A 14574-nucleotide genomic window follows, 5' to 3' on the forward strand; every position below is an offset into this window, starting at 1 on the left:
AGCTGGCGCCCTCCCCAGGCCTGCGTGCTCCTCCTTCCTTTTCCCCCTGGAGTAACAGCAACATTCACTTTTACTCAGCTCAGGCAGACCTCCTGCCCACCCTGACCTGCCCCTGGCCACCGACCAGAGCCAGCTTGTCCTGGCTGGCTGGACTGATTGTTCAGTTTTCAGGAATTTTGCAGGTCAGCTGTCATCATCTTAAAATGAAATGGTCTGAACTTACAATTAAACACGATATTCAATACTCTAAATCCATCAGCTCCTAATTACGCTACTATTTTCTATGCCCTTGATGTTACCTATGTCCACTTGGTCTGTTTGGTGGGAATGCCACGGGCTGGTTGAGTCCTGCATTTCTCTTCCAAACTCTGTTTTCAGTGACATCAGGCGGGTAGCTGGACATTGTTCACGGGGCGACTAGTTACACCGACATTGGCAAGCGCTACACAGCAGGGCTAGATTTATTGTTCTGTGGCTTGTCAATACGTCAGATGTAAGAAAGAAAATGCTACTAATGCAGATTAAATGTAAAAGCTTACTGTGTCTGTAAAGACTGTTACATTGAATAACACAATAAAATGGAGGGCATATCTTCCAGCATTTGAAAATGGTAAACTGATTCAGCCAAGAAGTTACTCAGGCCAAAAAAAAGGTTTCAGTTTAATAAATATAATTCGTATGAAAGTGAGAAATAACTTACCAGATCACATATCAGACTTAAGGGCAACACATTTATTGGGGGAAGCATTGGCTGATGGAGATGCAACTCCATTTGTGAAATCATGGTTGAATGCAAGGCCTTGGTGAAAAATCAGTGCGTGCGTTCTGTGAGAATCAGTTCTGACTGTGTGCAAGTTACAGCATAGAGCACAGGCCAACCTCGTTCTACTGTGCTTCGCAGATACTACATGCTTTTCAAATTAAAGGCTTGGGGCATCTCTGCGTCCAGCAAGTCTCTTGGTGCCAGTTTTCCAACAGCATTTGCTCACTTCGTGTCTCTGTGTCACACTTTGGTAATTCTCTCCGTACTTCAAGCTTTTCATTATTATTATATTTGTCGTGGTGACCTGCAGTCAGTGATCTCTGATGGCCCTACTGCAGAAAGATTACGACTCGCTGACGCTGCAGATGATGGTTAGCATTTTTGGCAATACAGACTTTTTAAATTAAGGTACATTGTTTTTAGACAGAACGCTATTGCACACTTAAGCAACTACGGTACAATGTAAACATGACTTTCATGTGCACATTGCGTGACTTGCTTTATTGCGACATGCGCTTTATTTTGGGGGTCTGGAATGGAACCTGCAGCATCTCTGAAGTGCACCTGAACTGTATATGTAAAGCATTGTTTGCAAATTGTGTGCTACACATCCTTTACGGCACTTAAATTTGTAACAAACACAAGTACGTATAAGTGGTCAAACACGGCTTTTCAGAGTCAGCGGGGAACACATGCCTGCACACGGCTGCCTGCCACGGCCCTGGCTGGGCGAGGTGTCCCTGTCACTGTCCCCACAGTAACCTGTGCCAGACGGAAGCACTGCCTCCTTGTGCACATCTTGCCTGCTGAACTTCTCCAGGACAGGGACGCTCCACACTTAACGCAATGCCTGGCACATATTAGGGGCCCCTCCCAAAATGTGATGACTGACTCTGGATTTAACAGTTGAGTGGTGAGGGCACCCTCCATGAGTTTACCCCTCCTGGAGAGAGGCCGCATTCCTGGCTTCTCCAGTGGGGTGTGGCCCCGTGGTGAATTCAGTGGGTGATGTGTGGTGGTCGATGTTGTCAGCCACTTCCAGACAAGACTCTCCAGATGCCTCTTCCTTCCCTGCTCAGGGACGCTGGAGATCAAGTGTTCCTGATTTTGTAGCCACGTGGTGGAGGAGGGATGGGTGCCCCACAAAGCCTGCCCTTTGAGTAAAGAGACTTTTATTTTGTTAAGCCACTAAGATCACGGGGCTTATTTGTTACCACAGCACAGCCTAATCCATCCTGACTAATGCAATGAGGAAACAAAGATGTGGGAGGTGATTTGGGCTGAGTTGAGTAGCTTGTTAGTGGCAGGGCCGAGCCAAGTGCCATCTTCATTTTCACCCTACATTTGCCTCCCCAACCCCATCAGGCATTTCTTCCCTCCTAAATGCTTTTTCAGAAATAAAGTATGAATCCAAGATGGGTTTTGTTCAGTGCCCCATTTCAGAGGGTAACTGGTTGGGAACCACTCACGGCGAGGCCTCCAGAGGCTCCCAGCCCAGCAGGCACACCCACCAAACATGCTCTTTCATTAGAGGATGAGCAGGAGTGGCTGGTGCCTGGGATTCGGTCTCCATTAACTGTCATTGGCCTGGTTGACATTTCACCTGAAGCACCCCTCCCTGACCTGCAATTTACCACTTCCTTCAGAATTATCTGGACAGAACTGGTACTTGGATGGAGAGAGAACCAGCTTTAAAAGCAGCTTTCTCAGGGGATAGAACTTGGGCCCTGTGTTTGGGAAAACCTCCATTCTTTCCCCCTATTTTCCCCTTTACTCTCACACTGCTTCCACACTCAGCACTTCTGACACAAGATGTTGGGCGGGGGCGGGTTCCCTGACCAAGCAGTTCTCTGTGGCACCAGCTGCGCATCCTACAGTTTAACTCAATTCTCACACAGTCCACCTGGAGGTGGCATCAGATCCCATGGGGTGGGGACTCAGTCCCCCGAGGCCTCCCTCCCCTCTTCAGATGCCAATCTCAAGTAGTAAGTCACCAGGTTACCCATAACTTCTGTCTGACTTGGCTACAAATTAGGGGTTCCCATGACTGCTCTCTCTTGGATTAGATTATTTTCTAGAACAGCTCACAGGGAAAGACTTTACCAGTTTATTACATGATAAGGGATACAGGTGAACAGTCTAATGAAGAGATACAGAAGGTGAGGTCTGCGAGGGTCCCCATCACAGGAGCTTCTGTCCCCAGAGAGTTGCGGTACATCACCCCCCCAGTCTGTGGTTGTGTTCATCCACTTGGAAGCCCCCCAGCCCCCCACAATGTGGTGTTATGGAGGCTTCTCACGTAGGCATGAACAATCATTAACTCCATTTCCAGCCCCCTCCCGTCCCTGGAGAATGGGGTGGGGAGTGGGGCTGAAAATCCAAGCACCTAATCATGGCCTGATCTCTCTGGTGACCAGCCTCATCCAGGAGCCCACAAAGAGTTATCTCATTAGAACAAGAGACATTGCTTTCACCTAGGAAATTCCAAGGGTTTCAGAAACTCTGTGCCAAGAATTGGGGGCAGAAACCAATATATATAAATATATATATTTCTTCTTATCTCTCCCAAAAGTCCCCAAAGGTCAAGCAGAAGAAATAGAGCTCCCCGTTCTCAGCTGCAGAAGCCTTAGCTCCAACAAACATTTATTAAGTGTGGACTGTCTGTCAGGCATCAGGCTATTTAGATAGCAGAGTATGTGTAATAGTGTAATATACTTAGTACTAGTATAATATTAGTACAGCCTGGCATCCTGTGCATGGCATAGCACGCATCGTGTGGTCCAGTTTAGTCCAGCATGGCATCGCGGGTGTGGTACAGCAGAACCTGTGCCCTGGAGTAGTGTCACTATCGCAGAGTCCTCTTTTTCTCTTGTTCTTCCCGTGACAGCTTGGCGATTTTCTCTTTCTTTGATTGCAAACCGGGATCCTGGAACCATCTGGTTGAGGCCAGAGCCCTGAGTGGCAGGGTGACGTGAGGGGTGAGGGCGCATTCCTGCCTGGTGATGACAGCGCCTTCCCCTTCCCCGGCCCTGCCCGTCCTCCCTTGTCTGGCGTTCCGCCCATGCCCTCGCTCACCTCTCTAGAGTGACGTCCCTGGCTTTGTGAGTTCTGTGTCTTCACCACTAGGATGTAAGCTCCTCAAGAGCAGGGTCTGTGTTGCATTTTGTTGCTATTCTGCTGTGTCCCCAGTGTTTGCTGAATGACTGCTAGAGCACAAGACCATATGGGTAGGGACTGCACCCCTCGCTCTGCACCCCATGCTCACAAGAGGGTTCATATCAGTGACCGTGGAGACCACCAGTCCCTCACATGTACCCTCCCCTCCCAGCTGCTTTAGTCTCGACTTGCTTCTGGGTCTTTGCTCAGGCTGTGCCCTCTGCCTAGGACACTATCACCTGTAGCCCCACCAGCTCCTGCTTCCCTTCAAGTCTCAGCTTGGCCACCTGCCCCAACCGTTGCCCCCTCCCCTGATCCTGGCCCCCGTATTTCTACTTTACAGTACCACTTTATGGTAATTACCTTGTTTGTTTGTCTGTCTTCTCCCTGGACCGCTAGCTTGGGAGGATGGGACTGTGTGTGCCCCACTCACTGCTGTCTCCCCGGCCCCCAGGCCAGCACGTGGTACTTGCTCAAATGCCTGTAGGACGATTCAATGGATGGTGACCACAGCCAACATGTGACCTTGATCCACTCAAGGGAGACCCAGAAGCCACGTGGTGGGGATGCAGGAAGTGCGGCCCAGCCCCTCGTCTCGCTGAGGGTTCCTACCCATCCTCTCCCCTGTAGCCGCCGTGGGCAGGACCAGGACACTGGCCCATGTCTGCTATTCTTTCTCTCTCCTCTGTCTCTGTCTCTCTCTCCCTCAGACAGGATTATCAGCTTTCTAAGATTTAAAAATAACATAGACGCACTGGAAGACTTCAGATCTACTCTTGTCTTGCGATGTTCACACACCTAGTCAATGGAAGAGCACCTACTATGTGCCAGATGCCACACTAGGCACTGGGGGTGTGAAGGAAAGTAGGACCTGGTCCTTCCCCTCCAGGATATCACAGTCCAGCTCCTATTCTGTCTCAGCTCACTTCCCCAGTGTGTGCACCTTAAGAGACGGGGCCTGTTGTCTGTTCACTAGCCCAGTGCATCCAAATCACATGGCAGGCTTGTGAAAATCAGATTCCTGGGTCCCCCCTCCAGAATTCAGTAGATCTGAGATGACTCTGCTAATCTGCCTTTCCTGACTGTGTTGATTCTGTTGGTCAGGGGACCACATTTTGAGAACCACTGCCCTAGACTATACTGCCTGTCCAGTTTTTGGACATTTTGCACACCCAGTATCTCATTTAGTCTTTCAGAATCTCCCACCTGAGTACCTTAAGCATGTACAACTGGTGAGCGCTGAAGTCGAACCTTAAGCCCAAGTCTCCCTATGGAATGCTGCCATCTCTTAGAGGTACCAGGTTCATCTGAAAATCCCCACTCCCTTAGGAGTGCCGAGAAGGTGGAGATGGGTCTGGTTGGAGGAAGTGGGGGTTGAGTTGCAGAGGAAGGCTCCAGAAGGACATTTCTTGGAGGGAAGGAGAGAAGGAGGGCCTATCATTCTGTTCTGGAAGGGGACTGGCCCAGGGAAGTATGGACTGAGGAATAGCTGCTTGGAGGAGGAGCTCCTGGACCCGGCCTCCTGGGATGTGGAGGAGGGTGAGGTGATGCTGCAGAGGAAGGGGCCATCCTGGGGTCCTTTTGACCTGCGGCAAGTTTAATTGGGACCTGTGTCAGTCCACCTGCTTTGTGGAGGCCACTCTGGAGGCTCCAGCTGGCGAGGCCACCTCCCTCCTCGGGCACTGGCCAGGGGCTGGCTGGGAGTGTGCTGTGCAGGATGGAAACTCTAAGGGCCCAGCCCAGCCAGCCCAGCAGCTCAAAGTAAGCACTTCCTCCTGGGCAGGCTCACGGCAGCCAAGGGGCTCTGGCTGCACAGTCCCCCAGTGTTCCCTGGAGCCTTGCAGGCGCTGGGCTGGGCACGTCCTCATCTGGGAGGAGGCCCCCGGAGGCGGTGGGGGAGCCCAGCTCAGAGAGGAGCTTAGCGGGGAGAGGAAAGAAGACGTGGAAAAGTGTGAGCTTGGATGGGGAGCCCTCCGATGTGTGTCTAAGCAGGAAGCCAGACCTGCCCGGCCCTGGAGAAGGAAAATAAACTCTGAAGACCTATTTTTAGAAAGTGGTAAAACCCTATTTCTCAGTAGGCAGTGGAATTTAAAACTAAAACTCCCTTCTTTGCTGCAGTAACCCCTGGACTGCATGTAGGGATGCAACTGTGGTGAGCGGTGGAGTCCGAACCAGGCTGTGAGGTGGTGGCTGCTCGCCTTCCGTGCTGCTGGGTTTGACCAGAGCCATTCTGGGAGACTCTGTAGGAAGTCTGGCCTTTGTGGTGGTGTTTTTGATGGTGATGGTGATGGAGATGGTGATGAGGATGGAGACGGTGGTGATGGTGATGGTGGTGGTGTGTGCCAAGCATACACTTGACGTATGTGGCACATAACATATGTGGTCTCATTCAGTCCTCACAACAACCCTATGAGGTGATTATGGTTCACCTCCATTTTCTCAGATAAGGAAAGTTAGGCTCAGAGAGGTTAAGTCACACAGCAAATATAATGCTGGGTCTGTTCACTGTAATGACAAAGCCTACCCTATAAGAACCCGTCGTGAAATCTCAGAATTGGAAATGGTGACGTGCAGTTCCTGTCCCTTTCCTCTGCAGAGCAACTTGCCTGTTATCCATATAGCTCCACAGAGCTGGGCGCTCACACTCCTGTGAACCACTCTCCCGTGTCCAGTCAGCTCTCACTGCTGTAAATTCCTTGTGTTAAGTCGAGTGTCTCGTGGTGTGATCTCTCTGAGGCTGCACAGAACTGTCTACCGTGAGAGCCTCTCAGCCCCTGGAAGTGGCTCTCATAGACTCTCTGGTCTCTTCTGTTTGCTTGTTCAACATTCTGAGTCCTGTCAGCCTTCTCTGCCCCTGATAAAGCATAGCCGGAGTCAGCATGGAATCTGAATGGTACACTTAGAGCAAAATATACCTTTGAAGGTGGATCTGATCTCTAAAACAGAAAAATGCTCTTTTGGAATCAAGGCTGTATGAGGTGGATAATTGACATGAGAGAAAAATTTGATTTAAGAGATCAAATTGAGTGATTTAAAAATCTGGCCCAAACCATCACTGAAAGTTGTTATTTCTGGCAGAAATACACAAAAACATAATTTAAACAATAGTGACATTATTAGACAAAGCGTAGACCCTCCCAAGGCGAGAAGATGCTCAGTGCTCTGAGAACGAGCACATCCCAGTAAAATGTAGACAAAAATGTCGACAGTGCCACCTACAAATATGGGCAGAAGTGTATGATTTAAGACACAATTGGAGAGGGACCACCAGTTCGCGCTGCAGGTATGTCCTGACGGAAACGTGACTTGAAATTTACAGTGGTGAAATTTGCAGTTCCCAACGCCATCCCCAGGCTTCTCCACTCTGGGCCAGGTGGCCCCTGGCCAGGGCGAGGCTGAGGCCGGGCGTGGGCAGCCGTTCTGCCTCGCCCTGCCCAGAGCTCTCCAGCCCCATGGAGCCAGGTCCTGGACTTCCCACCAAAGCCTGGTTGCCTTTCCAGTAACAACCACAACTTCAAAGGACTGCCAGGGAGCAGATTGGGAAGATTCCCCGGTGAGCTCATTCAGTTGTGTGCGTGGGAGTCCTGCACGGGGGTGCTGGAAGCCACCACTGGCAACTCCGGGCTCCAGAACGAAGTCCCGAGGGAGGGAGGAGGAGGAGGGATACAGCCCGAGGACCTGCTTTGAACCGGACCCCCCAAGGCAGAGGTCACCCGCAGAGCGTCAAGGCACCCCAGCCCAGCTGGCAGGGAGGTGGGAGGCCTGGGGATGCCGCTGCCTCACTTTCAAGACCTCCTCAGCCCACTGGCACTCTCTTTCCACCAATCCTGACTTCACCCTCTCTCCTCTTACCCCTAAAGACAGGCCCGGCCCCTATCAGCTGAAGCTTGACCACAGTACAAACCAGGGGTGAGATCCCCCGAGGGCAGAGCACGTGAGGCAGTGCTGGGGGTGGCAGAGAAGCTCTGCAGGGGAGGAGCAGGGCAGCCTCCAGGAGAAGGCAGGGTGGAAGGTGGCAGCATCAGCCCAGCACAGCCTGGGTGGCTTCACGGTAGGTGCAGGAAGCAGGGGGTTTACAGCTGGCACCAGCAGGGTGAGCACCCAGGGTCCCCAAGAGGCCCTTGTGAAGGGGAGAGGAGCCTGCGTTTTCTCATCCATAAGAAGCGCGCGGTCACAGGGCCTGAGTGACGACGTTTAGCACAGCCCGCCGTGTGTCATAGCACCATTAGGTTCACCTCCTGAGCTTTGCCGTGAAGAAGGCAAGCTTCAGATGACCCTTTCACGTTAGAAACATTTTCATTCAGGTCATTTGGCCTCGAAGATGGGACTGACAAAACAAAGAGCTCTACGGAGTTTCACAGACATACGGACTAGGAATTGGGACGAGCCTGGTCACGTGTGCCCTGAGCTCTGAGTCTGGAAACCAAGCCTCTAGAGGGCGAGGCACCTTGGCCACCATGTGTGGAAAGGCCCTACCTGCCCCTTCCTACTCTTTAAAATTGTCTTCACCAGACAGAAGTTATTGCCCCCAAATTGGGAATGCTTAGACACTGCACAGATGGTCAAATAGGATAAATCCCATCCTCTTGTGTGGAAGAGGAAACTGCAGTACAACAGAGCTAGTTAGAGGCTGAAGAGAACTTTGAGGCACAGCCATCGCAGGGACCCGTCAGAGATGTGAGTTCCAGGAGGAGTTACGTAATTTCTTTAAAGGCCACAGAGACCTGAATGCATCTTTAGTAACAAGGGCAAGCCTCTTACGCGTGTCCCAATACTCACAGGGTGTCTAACCACACAAAAGCGTCAGAGGACGCTGAGGGCAGACGCCGGCCAGGCCCCTAAAAGCCAGCGGGCACACACGTGCACAGAGCTCCCGGCTCCCTGACACGCCAAGGGCCTGCTGACTCAGCCCCGCCCCTTAAAGGTATTTCCAGAACTTAGGTTACTACTACCCTTGGCAGCTCTGCTTTACACACAGATACTCAGCTGTTGGAGTTTATGAAGTGACCTGTTTATCAATGACTAAGTTCCATTAACCTCAGCTTCCAAATGGGAAGTCTTACCCCTGGCCCAGTCAGACTGTCACATCTGCCACCCGCTTTGGGGGGTGGGCAGGGGGACATGGGGTGGGGGCCATCCCGAAATCCTGAATGGAAGCCACCACACTAGGGCTTTCTGCGCCCAGAAAGTAAGCCTGGGGCCTTCACAAAACTAGGATGGGTTTCCGAAATGCTTCCTGAGCCTCAGGAGTCCTGCCCTGCCAGGGAAATAGCTGGGTTCAGGGATCCCGAAGAAGTAGTGAGGATCAGGAGAGACACCCCTGGCAGACAGATTGAGGGGGTTGCCACGGAATCAGGAGGCAAAGAGCATTTCTGCAGAGAGCACCCCCAGCTCCTTAGGGAGGCTTATGGTTCTCCCCACCTGGGTCAGAGAATACTGGGTTGGCTTGTCGTTCAGACTTTTCAGGTCATTTCTGCCGATCACTGTGTTCCCCTCTTGTAACTTATTGGATAGAAAGAAAGTTCATGCAGTTGAGATGATAAGAAGCAAGCTTGAAGTGCATCATTAAGAGCCAGGTTTGTACCTGGCAGGGCAGCCTCACCTGTCTCCTGGGGGTTGTCAGTGTCCCCGAGAGAAAGACAGTATCCAGGAGGGAGAGTGACTGTGGTGATCAGGAATTCCTGAAGTCTTAGGGGTTTGGAGTGTGTAGGAAAGAGTTGTTGCTGTTGTTGTTTTCAAGGCAATAGACATTTCTGAAGAAACGCAACCATCACACACAAAGGCAGATGGTTTTTATGCTAAAAAGAGTGGGATGGGAAGTGCCCTTCGGTCACCGTCCTGTTGCCCAGCCTTGTGCAGACAGATGGATTTGTTCCCCAGCAGCAAGTTTGCTCTTAGAGAAGAGGGTGCTTCTGGCAGGAGTGCGGGTGGGGTGGGGCTGGGCAGCAGGACAGGAGAGGGCTGTGGTCAGCGAGCAGGAGGCGGCGGGGGCGCTTTCCCAGGCCGAGGGCAGCGGGCAGCCCTGCCTTCTCTTTTCTCAGATATCTGAAAGTGGGGCTTGTCCAGCAAGTAGATTAGTGAAGGATATGGGAACTTGTTCCCCATACTTTGAAGCAGGGAAAAAGAGCCTTGTTGTGAAGAGAAGAAACAAAACCTGTTTGGTGACTTGTCATTTCAATGAAAACACAACCCTTTCACAGGTGAGCATTCCCCACGCCCTCCCCTTCCTCCTGGCCCGATCACAGGTCGGGGAAGGAAGCCCCGAAGTTTCCTGATAAGAGTAAATTGTTTTCATGTTTATCTCACTTCTCTCCCTTCATTCCTCTTGAATAAACATAAAGAACTGATTTGTTAGATCACCTGCATCAAACACACCACCACCAAATCCTCTGCAAGGTAAAATTCCTCGTAGTCAGGGAATTCTGTAGAAAGTCAGTAAAGAGGACATTTCTGATTTTTTTTTTTAACAAATAAAAAATTCACTCCCAAGGGACCTACAATCAGCACGATGAAGCTCTTCATGAAAGCTCGTTTCGGGTGGGGAGCCTCCGCTGGGAGTTAACCCATCAGGAACTTTGAGTAAAGAATCGCATGCTGTCCAAGTCAGGAAGGCAGCCTGTGTGGTGGAAGGCGGGCAGAGAGCATGGGCACAGCTCAGGCTGAGCCCTCGGCGTCTTGAGAGACTCAGCGACATGGGCGGGACACCGCCACCTCTGCATTTTCTCCCCCACAAGCCTTATGTCCCTGGGGAGAGGAAAGCAAAGCTCAGCATTTCCACCAATTTTATGAAGATAAGTCTGGGCACTCAGCAAATATCAGAGGAGGATGGGGAGGAGAGGCCTGGAGCAGACACTGTTACCCTGGAACCTGCAAGGCATTACCCACCGTCTGCAGACTCTGATCTGGCCATTTGAACATTTGCTTTGCCTAAAAACAAAGGAGAATTTTTTTCTCCTTATTTTAAGTATTAGTACAAAGGAGTTTCAGAAAAATGGGGACTGATTTACAATCATCATTTGAAAAAAAACCTGAGTATTCAAGATTCAGCTTTCCTTTTCATTACAAGTTTGCTTTGAAGTATGGTCCTTAAAATTGCCTTGAAGGTAACTCTTGAAGAATGTCCCATCCTGTAGTTATGGCAAGGAAACAAATGCCTCTCGAAAACTAGTTGTTTTTGTTAAGGCAATACATATGCATCCAGGTTAGCTCATTAGTAGCTATAATTTGAACCCTGTACAAAACATATGGCTTTAATTATTAGGGTTTGGGGCACAAGAAACCAGAGTAACAGTCAGTATAATTATGAATAAAGAGGGAGAAGACATTATGAATAAATAGAAGGAAAGGACATACCATTTAAAAGAAAATAACTGAGAATAAGCATAAAATGCAAAAACAAAGTTTAGTTAAAACAGACCTCTAAATTTATTTTTCAAAAATGTCATTTATGGGAACAAACATACTAACATATAGTCAAGTTCACCTTAATCACAATGAAGTCAGAGGATAAGACAGAAGGAAATAATCCTCAAATACGAGGGATGTTTAAAACGATAGCCATATCAAGACCCTCTATTTTTAAACACTGTGTAACATGGCATCTCGCTCTGTAAAAAGGAATTTCACAGCCCCCAGGAATCCTTTAAACAAATCCAACATAAACAGGAATCAAATAAAAACTATTTTTAAAATAAAAAAAATCAAATCTAAAATCAAAGCACCTATTTAAATTAAGACCATCAAGAATCTATGAGATTATTTCAGGAGGACAAGGACTGGGCAAAATACTGTTGTTCTAACAAGAACATTACAATCATTTTATGGAACTTACAAGGCAAACTGAATACTATGAAAATTGTTCTTCACAGCACATTTAGAAGGTTGAGCTTAAATGATACTCAACAGGAAAAAAAAACAGATTCGGTGACAGTGCCTGAGACACACAACAGAAGGGCGTGACTTTCAATCGTGGCCCTTCCCAGGTCTATTTTTAGAGGTTTAGGACTCCAGCCTGAAATAGTTTGGATAATAATGCTCACGGCTACACCTCCGCATGTAGGACATTGTCTGGGAGAAGACCAGTTCCTTTTGTGCTGTGTAACCTATTTGCTGTTTTTTTTCCCTTTTAAATTAATCCTAAGGTCCTGCCCACGGAACACGGGGGACGTTGAGGCTCTTTCGTTTCCTTCTTTACCAACCACCTCGGAACATGCAAAACTAAAATTAGGTGATAAATTAAAATTAGGTTAAAATCAGGTGACGTACGAAATCTTTAAACGTGTACCTCACTAAGAAAGGAACTTCCCCTTGCTTCTTTGGAAGCTTCTTTGGCCTATTTAACTGGGAACAAAACACATTGTTGAGGAAAAAGCACTTTGGTTCACCGGAATGTTATGGAAATGTGTCCTTAAAAGACGTCCTTATTTGGAAGTAACAATTTCCGTGTCGTCATCTCGACGCTGAGATGGCATGTCCGTCAGAAGACTAAGAAGTGCCTGCATCCTGTAGTTATGTAATAGGATTTTAAGAAGTTTATAGAGATGTAATAATGTGTGTGCATCACACCACCTGTATCTGTATGATAGCATATATGTATCTATGAACACATATCATATACATGTATATACACCGCGCCCGCCCATACACGTAGCTCCCAGTAACACAGACCTTGTAGCCTGAGACTTACTTTCTTAAAACTACCACCTTTTCCAAACTCAACTTTTCTATTCCACTCCCATAACTCAAAACTACAGTAAATCATACTCCAAAGGTTTACATTTTCAATTAAAAAAAAGACAACTGGGCAAACCAAATTATATGAAGAAACAAAGGCATATCTCAGCCTAACATACAATCTTTCACCCTTCAAACACAAACCAGAAAACCAAAAAAGTATTTTAAGACACTATGAAAACTGAACAAGCATTTCTTCTTTATTTTTCTTGGAGAGGAGCAGAGGCTCCCTTTTTCAGAGAATCGAGTATAAGAGATCTAAACTGCTGTTCCTGTCATGCTCTCGGGATAAAAGGTTAAAGACTCAGTAACAAAAAAATCAGACCCAGCCCCCCTCCTCATGGAGATCTAAGAACCATGGCATTCACGAATCACAGAAACCTATAGGTTTTCAAGGTTATTCTCCGAACTTTTGGAAAAGGAAGACAAGTTATGGTGCGGAACCCTCTGGTACAGAAGGATGCCCCAGCCCAGATGCGGAAGGGAGCCGGGCAGCCAGGCTACAGCATCTCCAGCCCTCCACCCAGTCCCGCAGTCAGGGCTTTGCGGCTGCACTGCACGCAAGTGCACATCCATCATTGGCCCAACGGACCTGGCAACCCTGCCCCCTTGCTCACTCTCCATCACAAGTTCTCCTTCAGGAGGCCGAGCTTCCGCAGGGCCTCCCGACGAGCCTCCTCCGTGGAGCCCCGGCCCGAGAACTGGACAGTGATGCCCTGGGGTCTGAACCCCACAGCCCTGGGAAGCGAGCCCGACCGCTTCCTCGCATCCTGGCCGCAGTCTGGCTGCCGGGGCGCAAGTTTGCTGGGGAGAGCCGGGTCCGGACGGAAGGTGACTGTCTTCCCCGTGGAGACAAAGGGACCGGGCTGGCTCTTGAGGACCTCGTGGATGCTCTGGAAGCCGTTGGCCAGCGGCAGGGACTGTTCCGTCTGCACGCCTCTGGACTGCTGGCCGCCGTGGGCCCCGCCCCGCATGGGGACGGCTTCCTGGATAGGGCCTGCCTGGCTCTGCTCTGGAGAGATGCTTCTCTGCTCGACGAGGTCGCCCCTCTGGGCCCGGTCCTCCATCTCCCCCGTGGAGAGGAAAGAGGCCCCATTGATGTTGGCCAGGACCTGGGCTTTGCGCTCCTGCACGTTGACCGCAGCCTTGGAGATGGTCTTATTGAAGTCCTTCCCGGCGCTGTTGGTCACACTGATGTTGCTCGGGAAGCGGTGGATCTTGGGCGCCGTCTGGGCCGCGTGTCTGTGCCACAGGGAGTGGTCTCCGTGCCGAGGGGCTGTGGAAGTCAGTGTCCTCCATTCCCCGGGCCTGCTCTCCCTGGAGGGGGATGTGGGTGAAAGCGCCTCGTTTCCTGCCGACTTCTCAGACATCTTCTGGGCGATGACAAGCGGAGTGGGGACCGAGCGGGGAAGTTTTGGGTGCTCTGCTGGAGGAGCCGGCTCTCTCCTGGGGTGGGCTGGGGCTGCGGGGACAGGTGGGGAGGGCGGCAGGGGGAAGGCCTCGGGACCTGGGGGGTCTGGTGGGGGAGACTTCTCAGCATCCTGTTCCCTGCATCCAAGGGCAGGGATGTCTTCCTTTCCAACAGGGCCAGCCCCTGAAAAGGAGAGAATCCTCATAAGCTCCCACCGTAGGAAGAGATAAATGCATTATGTTTCCTTTTGAATGAATTTACGAGGGTCTCAACAGAACCTCCTGTAAACTAAGCTCCCTCTACCCAGTTCCCTGGACCAGCGACAGAGAACTAGTCTATGATGCTCATAACCACATGACGAGAAGGAATGAACTAGTGTGGGAACAGATTTACAAGCCAGAAGTGGTCGGTCCCTGGGAAGCATAGTGGAAAAGCTCCTTCTAAGGAGCCAGCATCCTGAGACATGTAAGAGGAGGAAGCAACTTACTTATGGGGGATTTTACAAAGGGGA

The 14574-nt window shown here is 50.1% G+C and overlaps 1 protein-coding gene across 1 annotated transcript in view; it reads right to left on the reverse strand.

The window, feature by feature from the left end:
* Positions 1 to 11320: 11320 nt before the first annotated feature.
* The window catches only part of PROSER2 (proline and serine rich 2), a 28932-nt gene continuing 25678 nt past the window's right edge, over positions 11321 to 14574 (reverse strand). Inside the window, exon 4 of the mRNA XM_031444728.2 lies at positions 11321 to 14246. Coding sequence (XP_031300588.2) covers positions 13276 to 14246 — 971 coding nt within the window. The 3' untranslated portion in view covers positions 11321 to 13275. The remainder of the gene's footprint in view (positions 14247 to 14574) is intronic.

This window comes from Camelus dromedarius, chromosome 26 (assembly GCF_036321535.1).
Source record: "Camelus dromedarius isolate mCamDro1 chromosome 26, mCamDro1.pat, whole genome shotgun sequence".
Taxonomy (NCBI): Eukaryota; Metazoa; Chordata; class Mammalia; order Artiodactyla; family Camelidae; genus Camelus; species Camelus dromedarius.